Below are 27,848 nucleotides of genomic sequence, written 5' to 3' on the forward strand. Positions count from 1 at the left end.
AGAAAGGATGGAAGGCTGAGTCAACCTTGAGCCTGGTGAGATTCGAACCCTGCAGTAATTGCAGGCAGCTGGTCTTAATAACCAGCTTAATAACAGGGTGCCTTAGACCCCTGTACTACCAAGGCTCTTTTGAGACAGGTGGCTGTCCAGTCTCTTCTTAAAAACCTCCAGTTATGAAGCACCCACAACTTCTGAAGGCAAGCCATTCCATTGATTAATTGTTCTCACTGTTAGGAAGTTTCTCCTTAATTACATGTTGCTTTTCTCCTTGATTAGTTCCCATCCATTGTTTCTTGCCTTGCCTTCTGGTGCTTTGGAAAATAAGTTGACTCCCTCTTCTTTGTGGCAGCCCCTCTAATATTATCACACTGCTATCATGTCACTCCTAGTCCTTCTTTTCTCTAGACTAGCCGTACCCAGTTCCTGCAACCGTTTTTCATATGTTTAGTCTCCAGGCCTTTAATCATCCTAGCTGCTCTTCTTTGCACTGTTTCCAAAGTCTCAACACCTTTTTTGTAATGTTGTGACCAAAACTGGATGCAGTATTCTAGCTGTGGCCTTACTAAGGCTTTATAAAGTGGTACTAATACTTCACATGTTTTTGATTCTATGCCTTGGTTTATACAACCAAGGATTGCATTAGCTGGTTTGGTCGCTGCCACACACTGCTCAAGAAGACCCACTCACAACTCCCTGCTACAATTTGTTGGTGAAACAGGCCAAGGGTGTCTGGCCTAAAGTCACCCAGTGGGTTTCAACACCTGAGTGATGACTTAAATTTGGGTCTCTCCCATCATAGCACAGGAAAATGCAACAGGGCAAATTCTCGGCTTCCTTTAAATTGCTGCCAGCCTTCTTAATGAAGTCCATCCAAGTTTTCCTGCCCATGGACTACATGGGGGATGTGCCATCTGTCAGTTCCAAATTTATCCTAATCAGTCCCATTGTGGGCACAGGCGGCCAGGGCTTGATTTAGTGGGTCCCAAATGGATTTTCATTGTCCAAGGAAACCCTATTCCTAGGTCCTGATTCCCCTTTATCAGTACCTAAAGGTAGAGAAATGAGCTAAATGTACCCATAAACAGGGATAAACAGGGAGCAAAGCAACGGTGAAATCTGAACCAGTTTACTATCGGTTTGTTGATTCCTCAGGACTTGATGAAGCATTCGGAATGTGCAAATATACTCCACTGACCAAGTATTGTATCATCATGGGTCACATTCAAATTAAATATATGGCATTGTGTCTTAGATGTCATATTCATACATGCAAATTGGATTCAGATTACTACATATGATTTGATTGACTGATTAGATGTCGTCAAGCCAGTGTTGACTCTTAGCAACCATATAGACAGATTCCTCTTCATGAAGATGTCCCTAACCTGCTCCAATGTAACTTAAGCGCGTCCAACTTTCTTCTTCTTCTTCTTCTTCTTCTTCTTCTTCTTCTTCTTCTTCTTCTTCTTCTTCTTCTTCTTCTTCTTCTTCTTCTTCTTCTTCTTCTTCTTCTTCTTCTTCTTCCTCTTCTTCTTCCTCTTCTTCCTCTTCTTCTTCTTCTTCTTCTTCTCCTTCTCCTTCTCCTTCTCCTTCTCCTTCCTCTTCCTCTTCCTCTTCCTCTTTCTTCTCCTCTTCCCTTCCACCTTTCCCAGCCTTAGAATCTTTTTCAGAGATCTCCAGACTATACTGCTTCTGTTTTTGTTTTATAGACTGTAAAGTGGATAAGGCTAATTTATATTAAATTGAGGGGAACTAGATTTGAACCTGCTACTTTTTTTTGTCACATGTCATTTCACTGGACTTACTGTTTGGACTGGTTTCAAAATGCAGTCATTATCAATTTTTTCAAGTCAAGCAAGTGGTGTTTTGAAACTGTCTAGCTTCCAGATATGAAAACAAAACGTTATTAGTATATGCAGCTCGGGGTTGAACTGTTGGGTCCCTGGTGTTCTCTGAGTGTGGCTATTTTCCTACAGATATTTCATTACCAGGTGATGTTACATCATCTGAATGGGGAAGTTTGTTAGGTAAGCAAAAGACTTTCTCATTTTTAGCCCTTTACTTCAAGCCTGAGAACAGCAAAGTCAATTGACATCTTATTATCTGGCATCTAAAGATGAGGGGTCTTTGGTGCTCTCTGAGCTTGGTTGTTTTCTTGCAGGCATTTCATTACCAAAATCGGTAACATCATCAGTGCTAGCAGGGAGTGTTGTTTCCTCTCAGTTTATATTTTGTCAATACTGCCCTGTCAGTGTTGGTGGGAATGGTCTTGGAGACTCTTTGGTTGGGCTATTTATTATTGCCTTGTTTGACAGTTCCTTGATTGGGGTATTGTTAAGTTCTTGATTATTGGTCTGATGTTAATCTTGTTGTCAATCTATGTTCATCTGGATGTTGGTTGCTGGTGGGGAGGTGTTTTGGTCTTTTTTATTCCCTTTTTTGCTTGTTGGTTGCCTCTTTTTGGACAGTATGTAGATATTGTTTATATCTATGTGTCTGTTGATGGCCAATTTGTCAGAGCGCCATGCTTCTAGGAATTCCCTAGCGTTTTTTGGATTGGATTGGACTAGGATGGTTAAAGCTTTCTCCTTACAAGAAAACAACCAAACTCATCAAGGAGCTCTCATTTTATCCCTGAACTGAGAATATTCCCCTTTATATGTACCTAAAGGTGGAGAAACAAGCTAAATGTACCCATAAACAGGGATAAACAGGGAGCCAGCGGTGAAATCTGAACCGGTTTACTACCGGTTTGCTGGCCGCACATGCGCGCCATGCGCCAAATGTGTGCTGCATGCATGCATGCACAGTGTGCACCAAACGTGAGCTGCGCACACACACGTGCAGTGCGTATGAAAAGGAGGCTTGGGAAGGTAAGTAGAACAGCGTGGCGGGGGTGTGTGATTAGCTGTGGCACGCATGGGAACCTTTTAAAAAACTTTTTAAAAGCATTTTTTGCTACCGGGTCCGGCAAATAGGTAGTAAAAAATCATTTTAAAAAATTTAAAAAGGGCTTTGGCGATTGCGCAGCACAGCTGTGATCATCGGAGCCTTTTTTTACTTTTTAAAAACATTTTTTACTACCTATTCATCTGAACCGGTAGTAAAAAAAAAATGTGTAAATGTAAAAAAAAAGTCATCCGAGCGACGCGCGATCGCCAGAACTTTTAAAAAAAAACTTTTTAAAGCATTTTTAACTACCGGTTCTGGAGAACCGGTAGTAAAAAAATGCTAAAAAAGTAAAAAAAAAAAAAAAGTTCCAACGATCGTACATCATTCAGCTGATCGTCGGAACTTTTTTTTTACATTTTTTACTACCGGTTCAGCGAACCAGTAGCATTTTTTACTACCAGTTCGAACGAACCGGTAGTACCCTCCCGAGCTCTGTTTTTGCTGGCAGAGGGTTGCAGGAGGCCATTGCAGCTGAAAACAGAGCTCAGGAGCCCGTTTTTGCTGCCAGAGTGCTCGGGCCACACACCCTGACATGAGTGATGTCGAGCTGGCCACGCCCACCTTGACCATGTCCCCTCCCCCCGAGATCAGACACAACCCTGATATGGCCTTCAATGAATCGAGTTTGACACCCCTGTTCTAAACTCTACTCTTAAGCTCTTCTTCCTTCCCTTTATAATTCCTGAGTCTGCAATCCGTAAGGAGATCCTTCCTTTTCCTTTGCAAACCGGTCTTTGAATTAAAAAGAGAGAGAGAGAGAGAGAGAGAGAGAGGGAGGGAGGGAGGGAATTTTCTCCCTTCTGGCTGCCAGTTTCACATGGATTGTGAACAGCTGATGTTGAACATTGTATGGCTGTAATTAAGTAGCAGCTTTTTTTCCCAAGCTTTTCAAAGAGATGATCCTTTGGTGTATATGAAGTCAGAGGGCGTAACTCTGAAATCAGATGTGGCCAGCAGATGGTGCGGTGAATATTATCAGCATATATATAGACACTGATAAATGCAAGGAAAATATGAATAATGTAACAGGGGAGAAAATAAAAAGAAGACCATGATCAGTATATCTACAGTTTTTTAAGGCAATATTCCGGGTTGTTTCTCGTGTGAAAAAGTTCCATCAAGGTGCATGAAATATATTACTTTTATTAAGGTCCCGATTCCCCACCGTGAGATTAAGTTTCATTGTGTTGAAGGAGTTTTGTTTTTCAGGACATCTGCACCAATTGGATTGGAGTTGCAGGTAGTCCTTGATCACCAGCAGCGATTCACTTAACAACGGTGGCAAGAACGGTCATAAAATGGGACAAAATTCATTTAACAACTGTCATGCTTAGTGACAGAAATTTTGGGCTCGATTGTAGTTGTAAGTTGAGGACTACCTGTACTAATGAACCTGTACATTTCATTTAGTAACTGTTCAAAGTAGCAACTGCACTGGAAAAAACAGTGACTTATACTGTTTTTCATATTTCGGACAGTTGGAACATCTTCACGGTCACGTGATCAAAATTTGGATGCTTGGCAACTGGCTCATATTTATGACGATCGCAGTGTCCTAGGCAGTGGTGAAATCCAAATTTTTTTACTACCGGTTCTGTAGGCGTGGCTTGGTGGGCGTGGCTTGGTTGGTGTGGCAGGGGAAGGATACTGCAAAATCTCCATTCCCACCCCACTCCAGGGGAAGGATACTGCAAAATCCCTATTCCCACTCCGCTCTGGGGCCAGCCAGAGGTGGTATTTGCCGGTTCTCCGAACTGCTCAAAATTTCCGCTACCGGTTTTCCGAACTGCTCAAAATTTCCGCTACCGGTTCTCCAGAACCTGTCAGAATCTGCTGGATTTCACCCCTGGTCCTGGGATCATGCGATCCCCTTTTGTGATCTTTTGACAAGCAAAGTCAATGGGAAGCCAGAATCACTTAACAATTGTGTGACTAACTTAACCACAGCAGGGATTCACTTAACAATTGTGGCAAGAACGGTCGTAAAATGGGACAAAATTCATTTAACAACTGTCTTGCTTAGTGACAGAAATTTTGGGGTCAATTGTGGTCATAAATTGAGGACTACCTGTACTAATCTAATATCTAGATCAGATACTAGAATATCACAAGTATTGCATAGCGTTAAAGAGGTCATGGATCTCACCATAAGCGGACAAAAGATGAAGCAGACTTGGTTTGACCTGATTAATAGAGGTGGAGCTCTTGCCTCACAATCAGGAGGTTGTGAGTTCGATCCCAGGTAGAGGCAGAGGTAGGGTCTCCTGCTTGGGCAAGGGGTTGGACTAGATCAGTGGTCCCCAACCCCCGGTCCGCGGACCGGTGCCGGGCCGTGAAGTACCTGGCACCGGGCCGCGCAGCGGCCGGGGGACAGGAACGCTTCAGCACAAAGGCTCCTGGGCCGTGCGCAATGGGCCTGCGCAAAGGCTCAGGCTCCTGGGCCGTGCGCAATGGGCCTGCGCAAAGGCTCCTGGGCCGTGGCCCCACCCCTGCGCGCGCTCAGCGGGCCGCGGCCCCACCCCTGCGCGCGCTCAGCGGGCCGCGGCCCCACCCCTGCGCGCGCTCAGCGGGCCGCGGCGATAAAAAGGTTGGGGACCACTGGACTAGATGACCTGCAAGGTCCCTTCCAGCTCTGTTAAATAGCTAAAAAGAATTACAACAATCCAAATTCAATGAATTGCAACAATTCAGTATATTTATTTATTCATTATTAAATTGATTTGCCGTCCATCTCGTTTCGAAGCAACTCGGGGCGGCTTGTAGCACAAAAATATTAAAATAATTAGAAATAAGTATTCCTAACACAATAAAATGAAAGTACCATCAACGTATATATTAACAGACTGGGGAAAAACTGACCTACTTAGTATGCTTAAAACAATCCATTAGCTTAAGTTTCTTTATCTTTAAACTGGACTTGGATCAAATAGCCTTTCGAAGCGGGGAAAACTTCAAAAGAATGTCCCTCAGGATGGCAGGACGTATCATCCAAACTCAAGTGTCTCTGGCATGCCGTGCAACAGATGCATTTTAGAACTATTTGTGATGTTGCAAAGATTATATATGATCACATACAAGCAAAGACAGCTGGGCTCCAGTATCCTACTTTTAAGTTTGACAACACTTGTTCTTCTATTTACTTGGAACACCCATCCATCTTGCAGCTCCAAGCTATTGCAACGGAACACTTCCATCTTGTTACTTCAAGAGCATCAGTTCAAATTTAAACTTTAGGTCAATTGGAGAAAAAAAAAGATTTGAGTGTAATCTGGGTGAAACAATAATTATTTTGATATTTAGAATAGAATAGAATAACAGAGTTGGAAGGGACCTTGGAGGTCTTCTAGTCCAACCCCCTGCCCAGGCAGGAAATCCTACACCACTTCAGACAAATGGTTATCCAACATCTTCTTAAAAACTTCCAGTGTTGGAGCATTTGCAACTTCTGCAGGCAAGTTGTTCCACTTATTAATTGTTCTCACTGTCAGGAAATTTCTCCTTAGTTCTAAATTGCTTCTCTCCTTGATTAGTTTCCACCCATTGCTTCTTGTTCTACCCTCAGGTGCTTTGAAGAATAGTTTGACTTCTTCTTCTTTGTGGCAGCCCCTGAGATATTGGAACACTGCTGTCATGTCTCCCCTAGTCCTTCTCTTCATTAAATTAGATCTACCCAGTTTCTGCAACCGTTCTTCATATGTTTTAACCTCCAGTCCCCTAATCATCTTTGTTGCTCTTCTCTGCACTCTTTCTAGAGTCTCAACATCTTTTTTACAACGTGGCGACCAAAACTGAATGCAATATTCCAAGTGTGGCCTTACCAAAGCAATATAAAGTGGTATTAACACTTCACGTGATCTTGATTCTATCCCTCTGTTTAAGCAGCCCAGAACTGTGTTGGCTTTTTTGGCAGCTGCTGCACACTGCTGACTCATATCTAAATGGTTGTCCACTAGGACTCCAAGATCCCTCTCACAGTTACTACTATTTAAAGCTGAGAATGCCAGGGAATTTTTCAACACGGTCCCCTTGGATAATGAATGAAGCCTGGTTCATATAAAATATTAATTGGTTGGTTTTCTTGGCTGATATGTGTAAGAACTAAAGAAAGATGTGTTGCAATCTCCCTTAATGTTTGAAATTCGAATAGCAGAGTGGGATATCCCTCTCGATTTTCACTTTCTCCTGTTGATTCATCCAGAGCAATTGAGATGAACTGCTTGACCCAAAGTCAATGGGGAAGCCAGGTTCACTTAACAACCACGATACTAAACTGACAACTGCAGTTATTCACTTAACAACTGTGGCAAGAAAGATTGAAAAAATGGGGCAAAACTCACTTAACAACTGTCTCACTTTGCAACAGAAGTGGGCTCAGTTGTGGTCCTAAATCAAGGAATAACTGTAAGGAGTTTTATTTTAGAAAGGTACTCTGGTAAACAAAGCAAAAATAATGAACAACCTTTCTTAATAACCTAAAGGCAATTTAAATTACCAATAGAAGAGAATACTTGTAGCTCAGGGTTAAACTGTGGGGTCCTTGGTGCTCTGTGAGCTGGGTGGTATTCCTGCTAACACTGATGATGTTACCTAGTTTGGTAATGAAATGTCTGGAAGGAAAACCACCCAGCTCACAGAGCACCAAGGATCCCACAACTGAAGTTCTCTTTAGACCAGTCTAGGCAATATTGCTCAACAGATTCTGAATGAAAAATATCCAAGCCAAATAATGGGTGTGATGGGGAATGAAGCAATAGTGTTTGCCTCCTGGATCAAGAAATATTATTAGTAAACTTATAGTAAAGAGAAGGTATATTTGATTATTCATGTAATAACTGCAGCTAGGATCGTATTTGCACAAAACTGAAAAAGTGAAGAGATTCCTACAGATGAGAATGTGATTAGGAAAATATTAGAATGTGCAGAAATTTAACACTTGCAATTAAAGAGAAGGAACAAACTGGATATTATAATGTATGGGAACTATTTTACCGATGGCTAGAGAATAAATATGAAAGTCAGAAATAAAAGTAGATTAATGAAATATAGAAATAAGAAGATAATTGTTACAGTATTAAATATGCAATGTATATCAATATTAAGTTAAGAATAGATAAATAATGAATATGGCTGCAAATTTTAATTGTTACTGCACAAGACATTTGTACCCAGACGAAACACTGTTTAATGGAAGATGGATTGTTTGTATTAAAATAAAATAAAAAACTTTTAAAAAAAAAAAAAGAAGAAAGAAATATTATTAGTGAGTGATCAAACATTTTGAATGCACATATCCATATGGTTTTCTCATCTTGTGGGAAATAGTTTTTGGATCAAAGACCCCATGAAGAAATATACTTTTAGCTTCCTCTTAAGCCATTCCCATCATACAATTTCCTTTGGCCAGGAAAAACGTTGGCAGAAAACCCAATAGCAATGTAACGCAGCTCTAATCTGAATCAAATCCTAATGCTTACATAAGAACCCATATTGAAATGCTTCTTAAATAATTGCTAGCAGAGATGCATGTTTCCTAACATAAAGTAAACATTATAAATAAAAGAGGCTTTCGTTCTGAAACCATATAATGCATTTTGACTTTCATCCTGATTTGTCAAACCAGGGACTCCAGCCGGTTGATGGAACTTCATCAACAGATTTCATTGGGATTTCTTAATGTTCAAGATGACTTGATTCTTGGTGGTTTCCTACATGTTGTCCTTCCTCTTCTTGGGGAAAAAACACAGCAGGAATGAAGTACTTTAAAATTACTATGTTTTGTTGCCGATAACTTTCATTGTGATGCACACAGCAATAGATTTGCAAGAGTTTTTTTTATAGCTCCATGAAAACAAGACTGGGACTTTAAAACCGATGTTTAAACATAGGATGAATCTTATATGTAAACATAGAAGGTGTTGGAAAAATATCATGGCTTAGGGCCGGGGTATCTACGAGGCCGCCTTCTGCCGCAAATAGCCTCCCACCGGCCAGTACGCTTGCACAGAGAAGGCCTCCTCAGGGTGCCGTCCGCCAGACAATGTCGGCTGGCGACCCCCAGGGGGAGAGCCTTCTCTGTGGCGGCACCCACCCTCTGGAACGACCTCCTCCTAGAGATACGCATGATACCAGACCTCCGGACTTTTCGTCGGGCCCTGAAAACTCATTTATTTCACCTAGCCGGGCTGGCTTGATCCCATCCGTTTTGGTTTTAATTTGAAATTGGTTTTAATTGGGTTGTTTTAAATTGTGGGCCGAAATTATTTAATTACCTTTTAAACTGTTTTTTAAATTTTGTATGCTCTGTTTTATCTTGGCTGTTCACCGCCCTGAGTCCTGCTGGAGAAGGGTGGTATACAAATCAAATCAAATAAATAAATAAATAAATCTACTGGAAGTTTTAAGTTATCTTTAACCCAATCTAGGCAACATTTCTAAGGGCTTTTCCTCAATAGAGTCTGGATGAATTTAGGGATAAATCATCTTAAATTCTATGGATAAATCATTTCAGAGTCCATCTTTACATTTTAGTTTTCAGAGAAGATAAGAGTAGTATTAAAACAAAAAAAAAAAAGAATGGTGATAAAAAATATCTAGCAATTAATCCAACAGGGATTGTTAATCCCGATTTATTAAAGAAGTTAAACTATGTCCCAACTAGAGTCCCTTGGGAGTTGGGCGGCATAGAAATGCGATAAATTAGATTAAATTAAATGTCTAAGACATGAAGGATATTTCTGATTCTTGCTGTTCTTCACTGAAGCAGCAGTGTGATTTCAAATAGAAATTTTGAAATATTTGTTCAAGGTGTCATGCAAACTTCTGCATATTAACTCAAAAGTGAGGATCGCTGAATTTATGTTCAGATTTATGCAATCTTTCTCCTTCTGTCCTGGCCACTTTTTACAGAGACACAATTGAGAATGTTTTAACAAACTGCATCACTGTCTGGTTTGGTGGCAGCAGTGCCTCAGATAGAAAGTCCATACAGAGAGTGGTAAGAACAGCCGAGAAGATCATAGGAAGCTCGCTTCTGGTTATTCAGGATACTGCTTATAAGTGTTATGTCCTTAGAGCTCAAAGCATTGTTAGAGACCCCACACACTCACTTTACGGCCTGTTTCTGTTGCTCTCCTCTGGGAGGAGGTTTCAAAATATTTCTAGCAGGACTACCAGTTTCTGTAACAGCTTTGTTCCCTATGCCATCCATCTGGTAAATTCACAAGATTTGTTTTTCTCGCCATGTACAGGTATACATCTGGACTAGACTCTTATTTATCTGTCTTTATTTATTTATTATTGGGATGCGGTGGCTCAGTGGCTAAGATGCTGAGCTTGTCAATCAGAAGGTCGGCAGTTCAGCGATTTGAATCACTAACACCGCGTAATGGGGTGAGCTGCTGTTACTTGTCCCAGCTTCTGCCAACCTAGCAGTTCGAAAGCACGTAAAAAATGCATGTAGAAAAATAGGGACCACTTTGGTGGGAAGGTAACAGCGTTCCATGCGCCTTCGGCGTTGAGTCATGCCAGCCACATGACCATGGAGACGTCTTCAGACAACACTGGCTCTTTGGCTTAGAAACGGAGATGGGCACCGCCCCCTAGAGTCGGGAATGACTAGCATGCATGTGCAGGGGAACCTTTACCTTTATTTATTTATTCTGTTATATTATGTAATGTATATTGGAAGTGTTGATCCTTTGAGAGCTGTATGCAAAGAAATTTCACTTTAATGTATGCCGATTAGTCTACATTCAAAGTGACAATAAAGTTATATTGTTAATGTTAAAGTTAAGTTAATCTTACTTATTAGTAAGTACACTGCCATCTGAATAATGTGGCTTATTTTGGAGTAACTGTGCATCAGATTCAGCTACCAGGTCTTGTTTCATTCATTATATTACTTATTGCAAGGATCTCTTAGCATCTCACTGCTTGTTAGGTCTTTGCATTTGGATTAGGTCATGTGTCACGTAGAGTTTACCATTACAGATTTTGGAGCCTGCCGGATTCTGTTTCAAGTGTTGTAAGGGTTCGCGCTATATATAGACAATCCTATCTTGTTTCTTTTTTGTTGGTGCTGTTTTAAGACCATTCTAATAATAGTACAAGCAGCATGGAGTAACATAACCAAGAAAGTTGCTTTGTATACCAAGTTTTATATAGCCAAGGAATGAGTGCAAAGTTTTGGATTTTATTCCATAAAATATTTTGGATCAAATCCAAAGTTCTCACTCAGGGCACAAAGGACCATGCTCAAATTATGATATTCTGGACACATTATACAAAAAAAGTAGCTCTCTGGAGAAGTCTATAATCTTGGGAACGGAAAGAGAAAAAGAGATGATCAGCTGCCAGTGGATGGAGATAGTAATAGCAGTAATGGGTTCACTGGTGCAAGACCAGTTTGGGAACCGAATTCCTAGAGAAAATCTATCTATATGTGTATTGTTAGAAGCTAACACCAACCTGATGGCATGTAATCAACCTGTTTGCAATTCTTTAAAATAAGTGTTTTCCCAGGACCCATGTGGCAGCTCCAGAGGGCCATTATAAGATTCCTAAAGAAGATATAGGTGCTTTAAAGAGTTGCAGACTGGTGCTAAGCTTGCTTTTCCACATGCTCTGAAGTACCTAGATGTTTAGAAATACCTTCCCATCCCCCCTTCAGGATTTCTGTATTTGAGAAATATTGAATTATCTGGAGCATTTCTTTTTGAAATCCTATTGGATCTAAATTCCCATGTTTCCTCATGCATGTTTGGGCCACTGGTATATTTAAAGGAAGATACTCTATTCTATGTACTTTAAGCCTGAGTTGTCATATTCAGAAATATTGTCAACTGTCGAGCAATGGAAAGGGAAGGAAAAGAGATGCCATCAAGCGAAAGTAGGCACCATAGATAGTCCTTGACTTATCGTTAAGCAGTTTGGTCATCAAGTGAAACATCACATGACAACAATCGCATGACCAGAAGACATTGCAATTGTCAGTCAATGTGTGATGATTGCCAACTGTACAAACAATTGACTGAGGGGAGGATCATGTGATTATATAGTAAGTCCCTTGTTTCAACATTGTAATTTTGAATGGTCAGTAAACGAATGGTTGTAAGTTAAGGACTTCTGATATAGTACTGTGTAATAACTAACTTTGTATTTTTAAGTAGGATAGATTCCTCATCAAAATGGTTGCATTTACAATGATCAGTTTACTCAGACAAATCGATTAACGTTGTGGTCAGTTTCTGAAATGACCTTTCCTTGCAAAGAGTTCTCTTTTATTACTGTATTTTCATGATTCTTTGAGATTTTTTCCCCTTTTCAACTTCCCAGTAGTGTTTTTGAACATACTTTATTATGGAATATGGCAGAAGAGGATACTGCTGGTCTTAGTTTTCTGTTTTAAGATGTTCCAATGCTTTGAAATTTCCCTCCTTGTCCTCATTTTCTGATGTGAAAAAGCTGAATCGAAGAATTTCCCGTATGTTGCCTTCCCTTAAGATTTAACTGAAGCATCGAAAGCCAAGGAGCCTTCATACCACTAGAAGGATGACTGAACAAAATGTCAGGCCACCCCACTGTTGAATAAGTTCACGAATGCCAAATTGTGCCCATGAGGATTTATTTTGAAATTCTCCATCTTTGAAAGCAACTTCAAAACAAGCTTTCTTTCCCTGAATTGAAACTCAGTTGGTAGAAAATGTTATGGAGATATTTTCCCTTTTGGCACCCAAAAGAATTCTATGAACTCCTGGATCAATGAAAGACCCCCCTCCTAGTCCTTCCAGATATTTCAGTCAAAATTCCCACCATCCTTGATTATTGGCTAATGAGAGGCTAAGAATGATGGTCCGAAACCATCTGGAAGGCATCAGATTGTCCTAACTTAGAGGTCGCCACTGTGGGGAAATAACCAAGGAGCGGAATAGGCCATAATACAGTTTATAGAAGCAGGAATTCATATAAATCAATTAAAGTAATCCTTGATGAAATGAGATTTTTAAAAGTCTTTTATTACTGTTACTTTGGATTTCCCATTTTGCAATGTTAATTACTTTCCCACAAGAAAATAAGGAGAATAGAAGCCAGTGTTTTGGTTTTATTGAGCATGGCCAATGGTTTCAATTGTCCAACAAACTGCACCTCACATGACCCGGGATTCATCTTCATGTCCTGCCTATCCTAGCACAAAGTAAGCTCACTAAGGACTCATAAAGAATCATAACAGCTCTCTTCTTGTTCCATGGCAAAATTATATTTTCTACTTACCGTATTTTTTGGAGTATAAGACACTCCAGACTATAAGACACACCTATCTTTTTTGGGGAGGAAAACAAGGGAAAAAAATCTGCCTTTGTCCCCCAGCAATTTGCCTCCTTGCAGCAAACAGCCCGTTTCAGCTTCAGCACAGTCTGATTAGCACAAGCAGCTGATTGTTGGTTGGATCAGCCTCCCCTGTTTCAGGCTGCAGGGATTGCCATAGCCTATTGTCGCCTCCGCTCGCCCCATTTTCTGCCTGTTACGCACAGAGGTTGTAAGGTTGTAAGCACAGAGGCCGAAAATGGGATGTAGAGGTGGCAATAGGCAATGGCAATCCCTGCAGCCTGAAACAGCTGATGGTCGGGAGGCCAATCCAACCAACAATCAGCTGCTTATGTTAATCAGGCTGTGCTGAAGCTGAAGCTGAAACAGGCTGTTTGCTGCAAGGAGGCAAATTGCTGGGAGGCAGAGGCCAAAGGGTGGGGGCCAGCAGGTGGGTGGGGCTACATTTGGTGTATAAGACGCACCCAAATTTTCACCCTCTTTTGGGGGGGGGGAAGTGCATTTCATACTCCGAAAAATACGGTACCTTGAACTTCTGGTCATCGGTCTCTCCATCCATTTTATCCCAGGCTCTATGCAGACTACTTCCCACCACCTTCTAAAGGGTCTTTCTCATAATGGAGTGGTCAGATGCTTTATGATACATGCCCAATGCCTTTGGCAACCCAAAACAAATGTGCTCCAGAATTGGTTACTTTTCTATTTCTTCTGAGAGAAACTTCTCACAATGATAAGGGTGATGGTGATGGTTATCATCCAAGAAACTTCTTCAATTCTGAAGAAGAATTGAAGAAGCTTCTTGGATGAGAAGTGAAACATCTTCAAGGTAAAACAAAGAAAGTCCAGTTATCTCTTGAGAAAGCATCTTTGGGACAAAATGAGGGATATCTCATAAAAGAGGCAAATTTCCAATTATTTGTAACTAAAAAGTGGGAGGAAGTGTGAAATAGTTTTAACACTCTAAATTGCGTGTGTGTGTGTGTGTGTGTGTGTGTGTGTGTGTTTGTGTGTTATTTGCAAGTAAAATCCTATTTGGAATACTTGTTTTGTAACATCAAGCCTCCTTTTAATAAATACTTCAATGAGTATCTCAGATTCTTGGTCTTTGGGTCAATTATTTCCATCCTAGACTGCAAAGCTGGAAGCCGATCCCTCAGTTGTTTTACTAAGTAACCCACTTTGTGCCATATTAAGCCATAGAGCAGAATTTACAATCCTCTTTTTGGTTTTTACAGATGCATTGTGAGAGGTTTATATGCATCCTGAGAATTCTTGGAACGACCCTATTTGGAGTATCTCTTCTGCTTGGAATTTCAGCTGCTTATATTGTGGGCTACCAGTTTATCCAAACAGACAACTATTATTTCTCCTTTGGGCTCTATGGTGCTATTCTGGCATCCCACCTTATCATCCAAAGCTTATTTGCCTTTCTTGAGCACCGTAAAATGCGCCGATCTCTCGAGACGCCAATCAAGCTGAACAAAACTGTTGCCCTTTGCATTGCTGCCTATCAGGAAGACCCGGACTACTTAAAGAAATGTTTACTTTCCGTCAAGAGGCTTACCTACCCTGGAATTAAGTTGATTATGGTAATCGATGGGAATTCTGAAGATGATGTTTACATGATGGACATTTTTAGTGAAATCATGGGCAGGGATAAATCTGCAACTTACATCTGGAGGAATAACTTTCATCAGAGAGGCCCCAACGAGACTGAAGAGTCCCATAGAGAAAGCATGCAACACGTCACTCAGCTGGTCCTGTCCAACAAGAGTGTCTGCATCATGCAAAAATGGGGTGGAAAAAGGGAAGTCATGTACACAGCCTTCAAAGCACTGGGGAGAAGCGTGGATTATGTGCAGGTAGGTCTAAAACATTCTCCTTCGTTGCCAAATAAAACAGGCATCCCAAGAAAGCCGGTCTTGTATATTTTGAGCTGCTTGCAGCCCAACCCATCCTGTCCCTTATGCAAACAGTGTGCCTCTTTCTCTCTCCATTGGAAAAACAGCAGAGCCGTTGAAAAAGCTGGGCTTCTTGAAATAGTTAAGATGATCAGATGGTACATAAGGACAGTGATGAGGGCTCAGACAGGGAGGGTGAAAGCTTGCCATCAGGTTTTGTGATGATAAATACTTCATAAATTAATCTAGAGAGAGACTCTGGGGCATCTGATTCCACATTACCCCAGTAGCTTCCCCCGAAGGGCTTTTTCAGGGTAGCAGAAGGTGACACAACTCTGCCAGGTGTCTCACAAGCTGTGTTATTCCCTGTTCCAGACAGCATGCCATGAACTGTGGTCAGGGAAGCATTTCCGCCTGCAGTTGCCTGGATTTGATTGCCTTCCCTTGCTAAGTTGGCATAGATCTCAACAGAGTCTGTGGCACTGTGAACCAACGAACTCTGGTTTGTTCCAGTGGGTTTTTCATCTAAAGAACTTCTACCCCAATCATCAGTTTGCACTGATACCCATATTGCGAAGATGATTCTTTGGTTACTCTTAAAGCTTAAATATTATCAAACATGGCTGCATATCGCAAACTTCTACTTCAGCCAGTAGCTAAGTATTCTGTCAGCATAAAAAGCAAGGAGTACTCTCCTCTTTTCCATGGGCTTTTCCATGGCTTTTTCCATCGGTTGAGTTCACACAACTCAGCTAAGCTATAATATCGGTTGTTACATTATGGGTATTAACATGCTGTGCAAAGTCAGTCAGAGCGGTTTATAAATGATGCTTTATTGTTTAGTGGCTCCATGGTTAAGATGCTGTGGCTTGTTGTATGGAAAGCCGGCAACCCAGGTTCGAGACCCAAGTGCCACGTGACGGGGGGTGAGCTCCCGTCCTCTCCCAGCTCCTGCCAAACTAGCAGTGTGAAAGCATGCAAATGAAAATAGATAAATAGGTACCACTTTGCTCATGCTGGCCTCATGACTGCAGAAATTAATGACCTTGAAACGGAGATGAGCACCACCTCCTACAGTCAGCAATGATTAGGGGAGTAAAATCTGTAAGGACTCCTATGGCATAATATTATGGGAACTCAACCCAATATAGTTTACTTACTAAACCAGGTGTGCAGATATTTTTCTGCATTAAACATTGCATTTAGTACATACAATAAGTATCATTTGGTATAGCAGGGGCATGCAATGAAGGTAGCCAGAGCAAAACTAAATTTGATTTCATTTCAGTTGCAATGCACTGGATTACAACTCATCAGAGACAATATGATTATTTTCTAGCTGTGGGCTTCCTCTTCACACTAAATATGGCAATTTGTTGTTTGCGATTTCTTGAGCACTGCACCAACATTTATGGGGGCCCTAATGTGGCCCTGAGGTCTCCAATTAAATACTTCACAATAACTGTGGTCTTTGAGCTACAGTACAGACCCAGTATTTGGTTTGAGGCTGCCTTCTACTGGCTAGTCAGTTTAAAAATGAAAAACTGTAAGAAGAAAGAACAGGATTTTACTATAGGTAGTATCCAGTAAAAATAGTGAAACTATGCCCAACTATTGGTAGTATGTAGTCATACATACATAGTGAGAAATATCCTTATCAAACAACCTTTGGTAATCTTTGACTTACAATAGACCTATCTTAGGGCTAATTATGATCTGGATTTAAAGTTCCAACTGTCCTTCCCAGAGTCATATGACCAAACTTCGGTCACTTAGTAACATGGCTACATTTATGGTTGTTTGGTGTTTCCCATGGAAATGTGACTGAATTTTATGACAGTTTTGCCAAAATCCAGCACTTATTTCCACTTTTTGGCAAAACCGCGCCCATAGCAAACCATCAGTTCTCTTCGTGAACATGCTGATCCAATTAACAACTGCTGCAAAAAAAAAGTTGGTCACATGACTGAGCCATTTTACGACCATGATGGCCAGATTCCATTACGGTTGTAAGTTGAGGACTACTTGTATAACACCCCTAACCACATTTATAAGACATTACCATATGTAATACTAGGAATCGCTTTTTAAGAAAAATACCCCCAATATGGGAAATAAGAACCTACTCCAAGAATCTTAATATATCAAGATTCCAGTTTGCTTTTGTAATTACCGGTACCTACTACTTTTCCTAGAATTACCATTTTTTCTGTTTGCATAAAATTTTACTTCTCAATATTTACTGCTGAGAACACAAGAAGGAGGAAGACAATATGCTCATTTCTCACTTTTTGGCTTCACAGAAAACACCTGACTGGCCACTGTGGAAACAGAAGTGTGAATGGGTAGGAGTTTAGACTGAGTTAGCAAAGGGTGTTTTTTTCTTTTTTTCTGATATTTGATTTCCCTCATACTTTCGGCCTGCTATCACGAGTGGAATTTCAGATGCTCCAGAGAGCAACGGGTGATATTTTATATATTTTATTTGTTTGTTTGTATTTATTTATACTCCACCTTTATTATTTTGATAAGTAACTGAAGGTGGCAAACCTATCTAATACTACTTCCCCTTATTTTCCCCACAACAATAACCCTGTCAGATTTTTTGGGCTGAAAGAGTAACCAGTCCAAAATCATCCAGTTGGCTTTCGTGACTAAGGCCGGATTAGAACTCACAGTCTTCTGGTGATTGCTCGAAAGTCACCTAGACACTTTCAGGCCTAAGGTGGGACTAGAACTCACCCTCTCCTGGTGCCTTAACCACTAGACCAAACAGGCAGATGAACTAAAAGTGTGATCCAAGATAGGCTACCAAATCTGTCTGATAATCAACACCCACGATTCCAGGCCATTGTCCCAATGGTGCTTTTTCAGGAGTCAACTGGACTTCCTTGTTTTTTCTTTGAAGACATTTTGCTTCTCATCCCAGAAGCTTCTTCAGCTCTGACAGGATAGTGGGGGAATGGAAGGATTTATATTCCTTGCAGGCAGCTGGTCATCTGCATCCTTTTAGAGGGCTGTTGAAGCACTTGGAGGTTTATCTGTGTCCTCAGGGTCACCTGAGTAGTGCTCCTGGTTCCTGTAATCTGCATTTTTTTCCTCTGGAAATCCATTCCTACCAGTGGTGAGATTCAGACAGCTCACGTGATCTGGTAGGGCTGGCAGCAGGAGGCTCTGCCCACCCATCCGGTCATCATCATGTCCCATTTTTGACCCTCTGCGCATACGTGGAGGAGGCACGCGTGCGCTCACATTTGTAATCCGGTAGCGAAGGTAAGTGCATTTTACCCTGATTCCTACTCCCGCACCATTCAAAGGGTGTTCAATATAAATATATTGAAATATAAAGAATATAAATCCTTCCATTCTCCAATATCCTGCCAGAGCTGAAGAAGCTTCTTGGATGAGAAGCAAAACGTCTTCAGGGAAAAAGCAAGACGGTCCAGTTGCTTCCTGAAAAAGCACCTTTAGGACAACCATAACCTGGATGACTGAGAATCTCTAGAGACTTTTAACTATAGTACAATTTGGGATGAATTCCAGGCCATTGTTATTTAATATTAAGAATGAATTTCTCTCTCCGTCTATCCTTAAAAGTTTTTTTTCTATTGTCTTTTTTTTCCCCAAGAAAAAAAAAATCATCAAGCACATTTCTTTTTTTAAAAAAAAGATAATAATCCCAGCTAGAAGCTGAAGGCTTAGTTCATTCTGAGAGCATCTCAGAGGCCCTCTTATGTGAACATATGGTCTAACGTCTCAAAGAAACTCAAAGGTTTGGCAGCGTCCCATGAAAATGGAAAGTTTGTAGTCCTATAAAAACTTGTTAAGAAGCAGGGAGGGAAAGTGGGTTGGGTCAGGAAGATTGGGGGGTAGGGTGGAAAGCCTAGAAATACAAACAAGACGAGTCCTTCAGCCAAGTTCTTTGGCTTCAGCCTCCACAGCTGCATTACCTCACTCAAGGCAAAAGCTTTGTATTTAAAGCCTTGGTGATACTGTTCCGCTTAAAAATGAATTAGGCCAGGCCAACTCCCCAATTCTAAAGTGCAAGCTTCAGGCGGGGATTATCCGTCAGCTGGGCTGTATCTAGTAGACAGCTCCACCCATGCAGTACCTCCTAAAAATGAAGTGGGTGGTGATGGGGAGGGGAAACTTATCCCCCAAACTATATTTCATTCATGCAAGCTACTTGTATTAATCATCAGTGTATTTGATGATTATATTGATATTCTTGATATTCATCTATCTATCTATCTATCTATCTATCTATCTATCTATCTATCTATCTTGATACTAGCTATCTTTCTTTCTTTTGATAGTCTATCTATCTATCTATCTATCTATCTATCTACCTACCTACCTACCTACCTAATCTACCTATCTTTTTGATACCCTCATCTCTCTCTCTCTCATATCTATCCATCCATCTATCTATCTTTCTTTTTTCTTTCTTGATACTATCTTTCTTTCTTTCTTTCTTTCTTTCTTTCTTTCTTTCTTTCTTTCTTTCTTTCTTTCTTTCTCTTTCTTTCTTTCTTTCTTTCTTGATACGTCTATCTACCTACCTACCTACCAACTACCTACCTACCTACCTAATCTATCTATCTATCTTCTTGATACCGTCATATCTCTCTTTCTCATTTCTATCTATCTATCTATCTATCTATCTATCTATCTATCTATCTATCTATCATCTTCCTACCTACCTATCTACCTACCTATCTAATCTATCTATCTTCTTGATACCCTCATATCTCTCTCTCTCTCTCTCTCTCTCTCTCTCTCTCTCTCTCTTTCTTTCTTTCTTGATACATCTATCTATCTATCTATTTATCTACCTACCTACCTACCTACCTACCTATCTTCTTGATACATATATCTATCTATTTATCTATCTATCTATCTATCTATCTATCTATCTATCTATCTATCATCTATCTATCTATCTATCTATCTATCTATCTATCTATCTATCTATCTATCTATCTATCTACCTACCTACCTACCTACCTACCTACCTACCTACCTACCTACCTACCTATCTTCTTGATACCCTCATCTCTCTCTCTCTCTGTCTCTCTCATATCTATCTATCTATCTATCTATCTATCTATCTATCTATCTATCTATCTATCTATCTTCTCTATGCCTTATCTTTTGTGAGGGGGGGTGACCCACAAGAGCCATGTTAAGATATTTAATTTAATATCTGAAGCAGTGAAGGGTTGGACAATGAGTAAGAACACACAGTTACAACTAATTGTTTGAAAAGAGCTGGTCATTGCATGAGGCAATCTAAGCTGTGATTGGTTACTGGGAGTGTAGAGGGGGAGTTTTCTTGTTTCCCGCCTTTTTCCTCTATGTGTTGTGTGTGTTCTCTGTGATTTACCTCATGATGTTCCTGCTGTGTTGATTTACCTGATGATGTTCTTATTTGCCTCACTTTCTAGTTTGCTGTGTATATAGTTATAAAATATATTTATTTATATAAAACTACAAGTCCGTGTCAGCAGACTCCATTTGGACACCAGTTGCACAATTCCCTGACAAGCCAGTCCTATTGTTGGGCAAAATGAAATGGTCACTGCCAGAAGCATGTGCTATGGAGCAGCAAAAGAGAGAGAAGAGGGTAGTCATCATCTGTACTTCCCAAAGTGAAGGTCATGGAGCCATTGTTAATGTCCAAGAAAAACACAGTTGCTCATCTAGATGACTCTTCTACAAGGGATGGGGAGGAGAGCAGCAAAATGAGTAGGGGTTTTCAGCTGGTCACACCCAACACCCTGACCATGGGAAGCAAGATTATTGGGTTAGCCATGGAGGACAGATACTAGAAACCAGTGGTGAAATCCAATTTTTTTTACTACCGGTTCTGTGGGTGTGGCTTGGTGGGCATGGTGTGGCTTGGTGGGCATGTCAGGGGAAGGATACTGCAAAATTTCATTCCCACCCCACTACAGGGGAAGGATACTGCAAAATCCCCATTCCCTGCCCACTCCTGGAGGAAGGATATTGTAAAATCTCCATTCCCATCCCACTCCAGGGGAAGGATACTGCAAAATCCCCATTTCCTCCCCACTCCTAGGGGAAGGATATTGCAAAATCTCCATTCCCACCCCACTCTGGGGCCAGCCAATAGTGGTATTTGCCAGTTCTCTGAACTACTCAAAATTTCCGCTACTGGTTCTCCAGAAGTTGTCAGAACCTGCTGGATTTCACCCCTGCTAGAAACCCAGAAGAAGGTGGATTGAAGCAAAATATCACATAAAGTTATGGCCACATCAGGCCGTTAATAGATACAGAAATGAAGCGGCATAATTCAAGCCCCTTCATAATGCAGAAATGCAAATTAAAGCATCCCAAAGAGATGGCAGCTGAACATCCAGGAGAAGGATGGACCTCCACCTTTCTTAGCCAGAATCTCCAATTTTAAACTGCTCTTACTAATAGGCCACACAAACTTGAAATTTGGCAGTAGCTCCATAATTCAGAATTCAGATATAATTTCAATTTTATTTTATTTTTTACACATGTTGATGTTTTCTCCCCATGAGTCATCAGTTTTCATCTAACTTTAATGATTTGATCATGATGAATCACAGCCATTGAGGCCTTGTTGGGAAAAGAGATGCAGTGTGAATGGCTAGAGTATTATGTTTGCTTGGCTTGAAAACATTATATTCTCTCTCTCTTTTTTTAAAAAAAAAAAAAAAACAACTGAAACTTTTGAGCATCTTCATTTGTGTATTGAAAGTTTATCCAATGTTCTTCTGAAGGAAGAAGGCTGGTTGTAACAACACTGATTTTAATTTTAAGTTTAATCATGCTGATTTGATTTGCATGTCCAATATTGTGCATATTTTTAAAATTATCTTAAGTTGCCTTTAAGTTGCCATTCAATGCCTGAATGGATTCTCTCAAAATATTGAAAGTCCGGCTTGCTATGAAAATAAGAACCATTTTCTCCCTTTTCTTTATTCTGCCTTGATTTTTGAAATGTCCCTTTTGGTATGAAATTCTTCCTTTATGATTTTGACCACCAGTGGAGTCTGTTGAGTGTGCTAGAAGCAGTACATGACTAGATCAGGGGTCTCCAACCTTGGCAACTTTAAGACCTGTGGACTTCAACTTCAAAAATTAAAAGTCCACAAATCTTAAAGTTGCCAAGGTTGGAGACCCCTGAACTAGATGATTGTCAGGGATGCTTCAACTCTATAGAAGAGATGAGGTATTGTTAAGGTATGCAAAAAAATTCTTGAGCTTGAAACAGGCCCTTTGAAATTCAACCAAAATGCTCAAGATAACCCTTCTTGAATCTGAATCAACTGTTTTGGTGTTAAGCTCAGAATTTAAACTCCAAACTTTAAATTCAGAAGTATTTTTGTGCATAGGGCTGGACATAGAGGAGATGAGAGCAATCCCATTTACACTATACTGACATGAGGATAGATCCTCCAGAAAACTATGGATTAAAGTCAAAGTTGCAACAGTTCAAAGAATGTGTTCTCAAGTCTGCTTGCTTACTGAATTAACCCATTCTCTCAGTTTACACAGTACTGTAAACCATAAACCAGCCAGAGAGGTTGGGTTTACATAGTACTTTAACACACACATACCTCCAGCAAGATTAAAAATAAACCAAATTTCACATAGCCACTAAATCTTTTTTTAAACCAAGCTATGCAAAGTGTGCTGTATATACAACAAGAATACTAGTTGTATTCACAACAACCTTGCTCAAAAGAGCTATCTATTTCACATTTTAAGGAGGATAAAAATATAAACCCTTCCCAGTCCATTGGAAACGTGAGCATATAATCAGGAAATAAAATAACATGCACTCTAAACATAAGAGTGAAACAGACTTTTATTAATGTTTAGAAGTGTGGAGCCCCATGAATTGAGAGTTCAAAGAGAGCTGGATGGTGGAATCCAAGGTATATATTTCACATGAATAGCTAAACCTTCTGTGAGCGAACGGGGATATCATGTTTCTTCCCAGATCCTCTGCCAATATTTTTTTTTTTTTGGAAGCATCTGTAAGTTCACTCATTATTCATTCCCCCTTAAGACAGTGGGAAACATTTGAACTAGGGCACCAAATGCAATCCTTTTTTTTCCTCTCATGCAAGATCAGGAAAAGTGCAAAGCACCCACCAAGTAGTGTTTCTTTACTCCTGTTCTATATAAGATATAAGACAAGATATAAGATGGTGAGATAAGATGATAAGACAAGATAAGATAACCTTTATTGTCACCTTTTTTTCTGTGAACACCGGCACACATTAAAAAAATGAAATTCTGATGCACGCTCTCAAAAGAATATACAGGTAGTCCTCAACTTACAACATTTCACTTAGTGACTGTTCGAAGTTACAACAACACTGACATGACCATTTTTCACAGTTACAATCATTACAGCATCCCCATGGTCATGTGATCAAAATCCAGATGCTTGGCAAGTGACTCATATTTATGACAATTGCAGTGTCCAGGGATCATGTGTACACCTTTTGCGAACTTCCAACTTAACAACCGTGTTACTAATTTAACAACGGCAGGGATTCACTTAACAATTGTGACAAGAAAGGTGGGGCAAAACTCACTTAACAAATATCTCACTTAGCAGAAATTTTGGGCTCAGTTGGACAGGACTACCTGTGTATGTGTAGAGAGAGAGGGATGGGGAAGGAGGAAGGGAGGGAGGGAGAGAGAGAGAGAGAGAGAGAGAGAGAGAGAGCTCAGGACCATGTTAGTTGGAAACATACAGAAGAGCCCATAGACAATGGCTAAAATGATGATGACAGATATATGCATATGTGATATCTATCTATCTATCTATCTATCTATCTATCTATCTATCTATCTATCTATCTATCTATCTATCTATCTATCATAAAAGAAAAACCACTCATGCATTAATCACAAAATCTCCAGAACTGTAAAGCCTACAAACTTGAAATTTGCCACGTATGTTCCCCTTGGCTTCTAGGTGCTCACTAAGAAAGGATTTTTCAAAATGACCATCAGAGCATAGGTATTTCCTATATTATTATAACACACTCTGATGCTAATTAGTTAGAGGTTCTACTCCCCCTCCCAACTTGAAAATAACTCTGGAGAGAATGGGATAGCATAGGACAGGTTTCTGTGGAGCAAGCCTCATGGAGAGAAGGGGAGAGGATAGGGGAGAATTCAAGCTGTAAGTGTCGATTTATCAAGCCTGATCACATAGTTTCGTAGCGAAGCATGGGGATCCAGCTAGTATATATCTACGCACACACCAGGGGTGGATTCTACTAACCTTTACTACCGGTTCGCAAAGGAACCGTGCACATGCGCTTCTGCACAGAAGCTTCCTGATGACGTCCAGGTCGGTGGGCGAACCGGTCCAAACCGGAGACAACCCACCACTGGCACACACACACACACAAACACACACACACATCTCAAGAACTTTCCTTGTTCCAGCAGCCCCATGGTTGCGTGATCAAAATTCAGATGCTTGCCAACTGATTCATATTTATGACTGTTGCAATATCATATGAACACCTTTTGTGTCCTTCCAACAAGCAAAGTCAATGGGAAAGCCAGATTCACTTAAGTAACAAGTTACTAACAAAATAATCAGAGTAACAGAGTTGGACGGGATCTTAGAGATCTTCTAGTCCAACCCCCTGCTTAAGCAGGAAACCCTATATCATTTCAGACGAATGGTTGTCCAATCTCCTTTTAATAACCTCCAGTGATGGAGCATTCACAGGAGGCAAATCGTTCCACTGGTGGATGTTCTCACCCTTAGGAAATTCCTCCTTAGTTCTATGTTGCTTCTCTCCTTGATTAGTTTCCATCCATTCCTTCTTGTCCTGCCTTCTATCTTCACAACTGCAGTGATTCACTTAATAACGGTGGCAAAATGGGTTGTAAAATGAGGCAAGACTCACTTAAAGGGGCGAGACTCACTGTCTCGCCTAGCAACAGAAATTTTGGGCTCAATTGTGGCCATAAGTCGAGGGTCACCTGTAACGAATTGTGTGGCTCATTAAAGTGATACATCTACTCATTTGTGTTTAACACTGCTTGCAAAGAACAAACGATATAAATTCCATTGGTTGGGTTTTTAGAGATCCAAATTAGGTGCAGAAAAACCAACTGAACTCTCCGGGGGATAGGATAGGAGCATTGGTGGGATTCAGCCAGTTTGCACCTATTTGGGAGAACCGGTTGTTAACTTTCTAAGCAGTTCGGAGAACCAGTTGTCAAAAGAAATCTTATTTTGTTTTTTTCCACTTTACAGGGCTAATCCTGTAAGGAAGACAGGAAGGAAACATTCTGGTGTTGTTTCTAACTTAATCTTTATTGCCCTGCTGACAGAAACTGCCTCTCTGGTTAACCCTTATTACATTGTAACAGCTAAGGCGAAGTACCCATCAACGTGAGTGACATTGAGTTGGCCATGCCCACATGGTCACATGACCACCGAGCCATGCCTACCCAGCTGGTCATTATGGCAGAGAACCGGTTGTTAAATTATTTGAATCCCACCACTGGATAGGAGGCTATATTCAAGCACCCTGCAGAATTTTGTTTTTCCAAATTTACAATCAATTTCACAAGTCTCTCTTTGTCTAATATTCTAAAGGCACAGTGATAACATTTTGCATTGTGGTACACTTGTTCTGCATTTCCAATTCATCGCTAAAGAATTCCAAGTGTTGGATGTAATCATTATGGGATTTCTCAGGAAATCCAGTGAGAAAATATCACCAGGCAAGCATTATTATTTAACTACAGTATGTAATTGCTTGTAGCTCTCCTTTTCAACAATCTTGCCCCAATCTGTTAATTTTTTATGTGTGTTTTTTTTTTCATGGACAGGTATGTGATTCAGACACGATGCTTGATCCAGCTTCTTCGGTGGAAATGGTGAAAGTTTTAGAAGAAGATCCGATGGTTGGTGGTGTTGGGGGAGATGTTCAGGTGAATATAGTAATCTTTAGTATGGCATTTTTTATTTTTTATTTTTTTTTAGTACTTTCACATCCATTCTGACTCTTCACAACTGCTTGGACAAGTCTCTACAGTTTACCTGGCAAGATTTCAGAACTGGTTTGCCCTGATCTCCTTCCTGTGTCAGAGTGACTGGCCCAATGTCCCAGCTGGTTTTGTGTCTAAAGTGGGATTAGAACTAGTAGGCAGGCTCCATTATGACCATAAATCAAGGACTACCTGTCCATCAGAATAAGGTGACATATAGATCTGTTGAATACATATTAAATATTAACAAAGGGATTATTGGTCAGATGAGTTATAGAAGATTGGGTATGAAACTTCCTTAATCAGAATGACAAAAAGCAAAGCAAAGCAAAGCAAAGAAATCTATCCAAATTAAAATATTGGATCTTTGGACCTCTTGGCTTAATTTTCTACTAGGGCTGCCTAGTATGGCAGCAAAAAGCAATAACAATTGTTGGGACATCCTAAGATCATGAGAAATGTTATGATACAGTTGTTATTCTTATGCATATAAGAGCTAGTGAATGAAAACAATAAACGGGGAACTTTCCATATTACAATATTAAAAATAACATTGACAGCTTTGTGTTAAGGATAACTTTGTTGTCTTTGTGTCAGGAACTAATTTTCAACCTTCTCTTGCAGATTTTGAACAAGTACGATTCATGGATCTCCTTTCTCAGCAGTGTCAGGTACTGGATGGCATTTAATATTGAACGAGCGTGCCAGTCCTACTTTGGCTGTGTACAGTGTATAAGTGGACCCTTAGGGATGTACAGGAACTCCTTACTCCATGAATTTGTGGAGGATTGGTATAATCAAGAATTCATGGGCTCTCAGTGTAGCTTTGGAGATGATCGACATCTCACCAACAGAGTCCTAAGCCTGGGCTATGCGACAAAGTACACCGCTCGATCAAAGTGCCTTACGGAAACGCCCATCGAATATCTCAGATGGTTGAACCAGCAGACCCGTTGGAGTAAGTCCTATTTCCGCGAGTGGCTGTACAACGCCATGTGGTTCCACAAGCATCACTTGTGGATGACCTACGAGGCAGTCATCACAGGGTTCTTTCCATTTTTTCTCATTGCCACTGTCATACAACTTTTTTACCGGGGAAAACTGTGGAACATCCTACTCTTCTTGTTGACTGTTCAACTTGTTGGCTTAATCAAGTCTTCCTTTGCGAGCTGCCTTAGAGGGAACATTGTCATGGTGTTTATGTCCCTTTACTCAGTGTTGTACATGTCAAGTTTACTTCCCGCCAAGATGTTTGCAATCGCCACCATAAACAAGGCAGGATGGGGCACATCTGGCCGAAAAACTATCGTGGTCAATTTCATAGGACTTATCCCCGTGTCTGTTTGGTTTACAATCCTTCTAGGCGGGGTTATTTTCACCATATACAAGGAATCTAGAAAGCCATTTTCCGAATCAAAACAGACAGTGCTGATCATTGGCACAATACTTTATGCCTGCTACTGGGTGATGCTATTGACTTTATATTTAGCTCTTATCACTAAATGTGGCCGGCGGAAGAAGGAACAACAATACGACATGGTGCTTGATGTGTGATTTCACCAGCATTTGGACATTTTCTTCTTGTTGTTGTTTCATCTTTTCTGCCCTTAGCAAAGGTTTTCTTTTCTTTTTTCCTGA

The 27,848-nt window shown here is 40.5% G+C and overlaps 1 protein-coding gene across 1 annotated transcript; it reads left to right on the forward strand.

Annotated features, from left to right (window-relative positions):
* The first annotated feature begins 14,510 nt into the window (after window positions 1-14,510).
* On the forward strand, window positions 14,511-27,776 carry HAS2 (hyaluronan synthase 2). Its single transcript, XM_070942036.1, has 3 exons — window positions 14,511-15,137; window positions 26,052-26,153; window positions 26,835-27,776. Exons 1-3 carry the CDS (start codon window positions 14,511-14,513, stop codon window positions 27,762-27,764), a joined length of 1,659 nt encoding a protein of 552 aa, XP_070798137.1. The 3' UTR covers window positions 27,765-27,776.
* The last annotated feature ends 72 nt before the right edge of the window (window positions 27,777-27,848 follow it).

This window comes from Pituophis catenifer, unplaced genomic scaffold (assembly GCF_029215685.1).
Source record: "Pituophis catenifer annectens isolate HBS135680 unplaced genomic scaffold, rPitCat1.0.hap2 SCAF_3, whole genome shotgun sequence".
In the NCBI taxonomy this organism is placed as follows: domain Eukaryota; kingdom Metazoa; phylum Chordata; class Lepidosauria; order Squamata; family Colubridae; genus Pituophis; species Pituophis catenifer.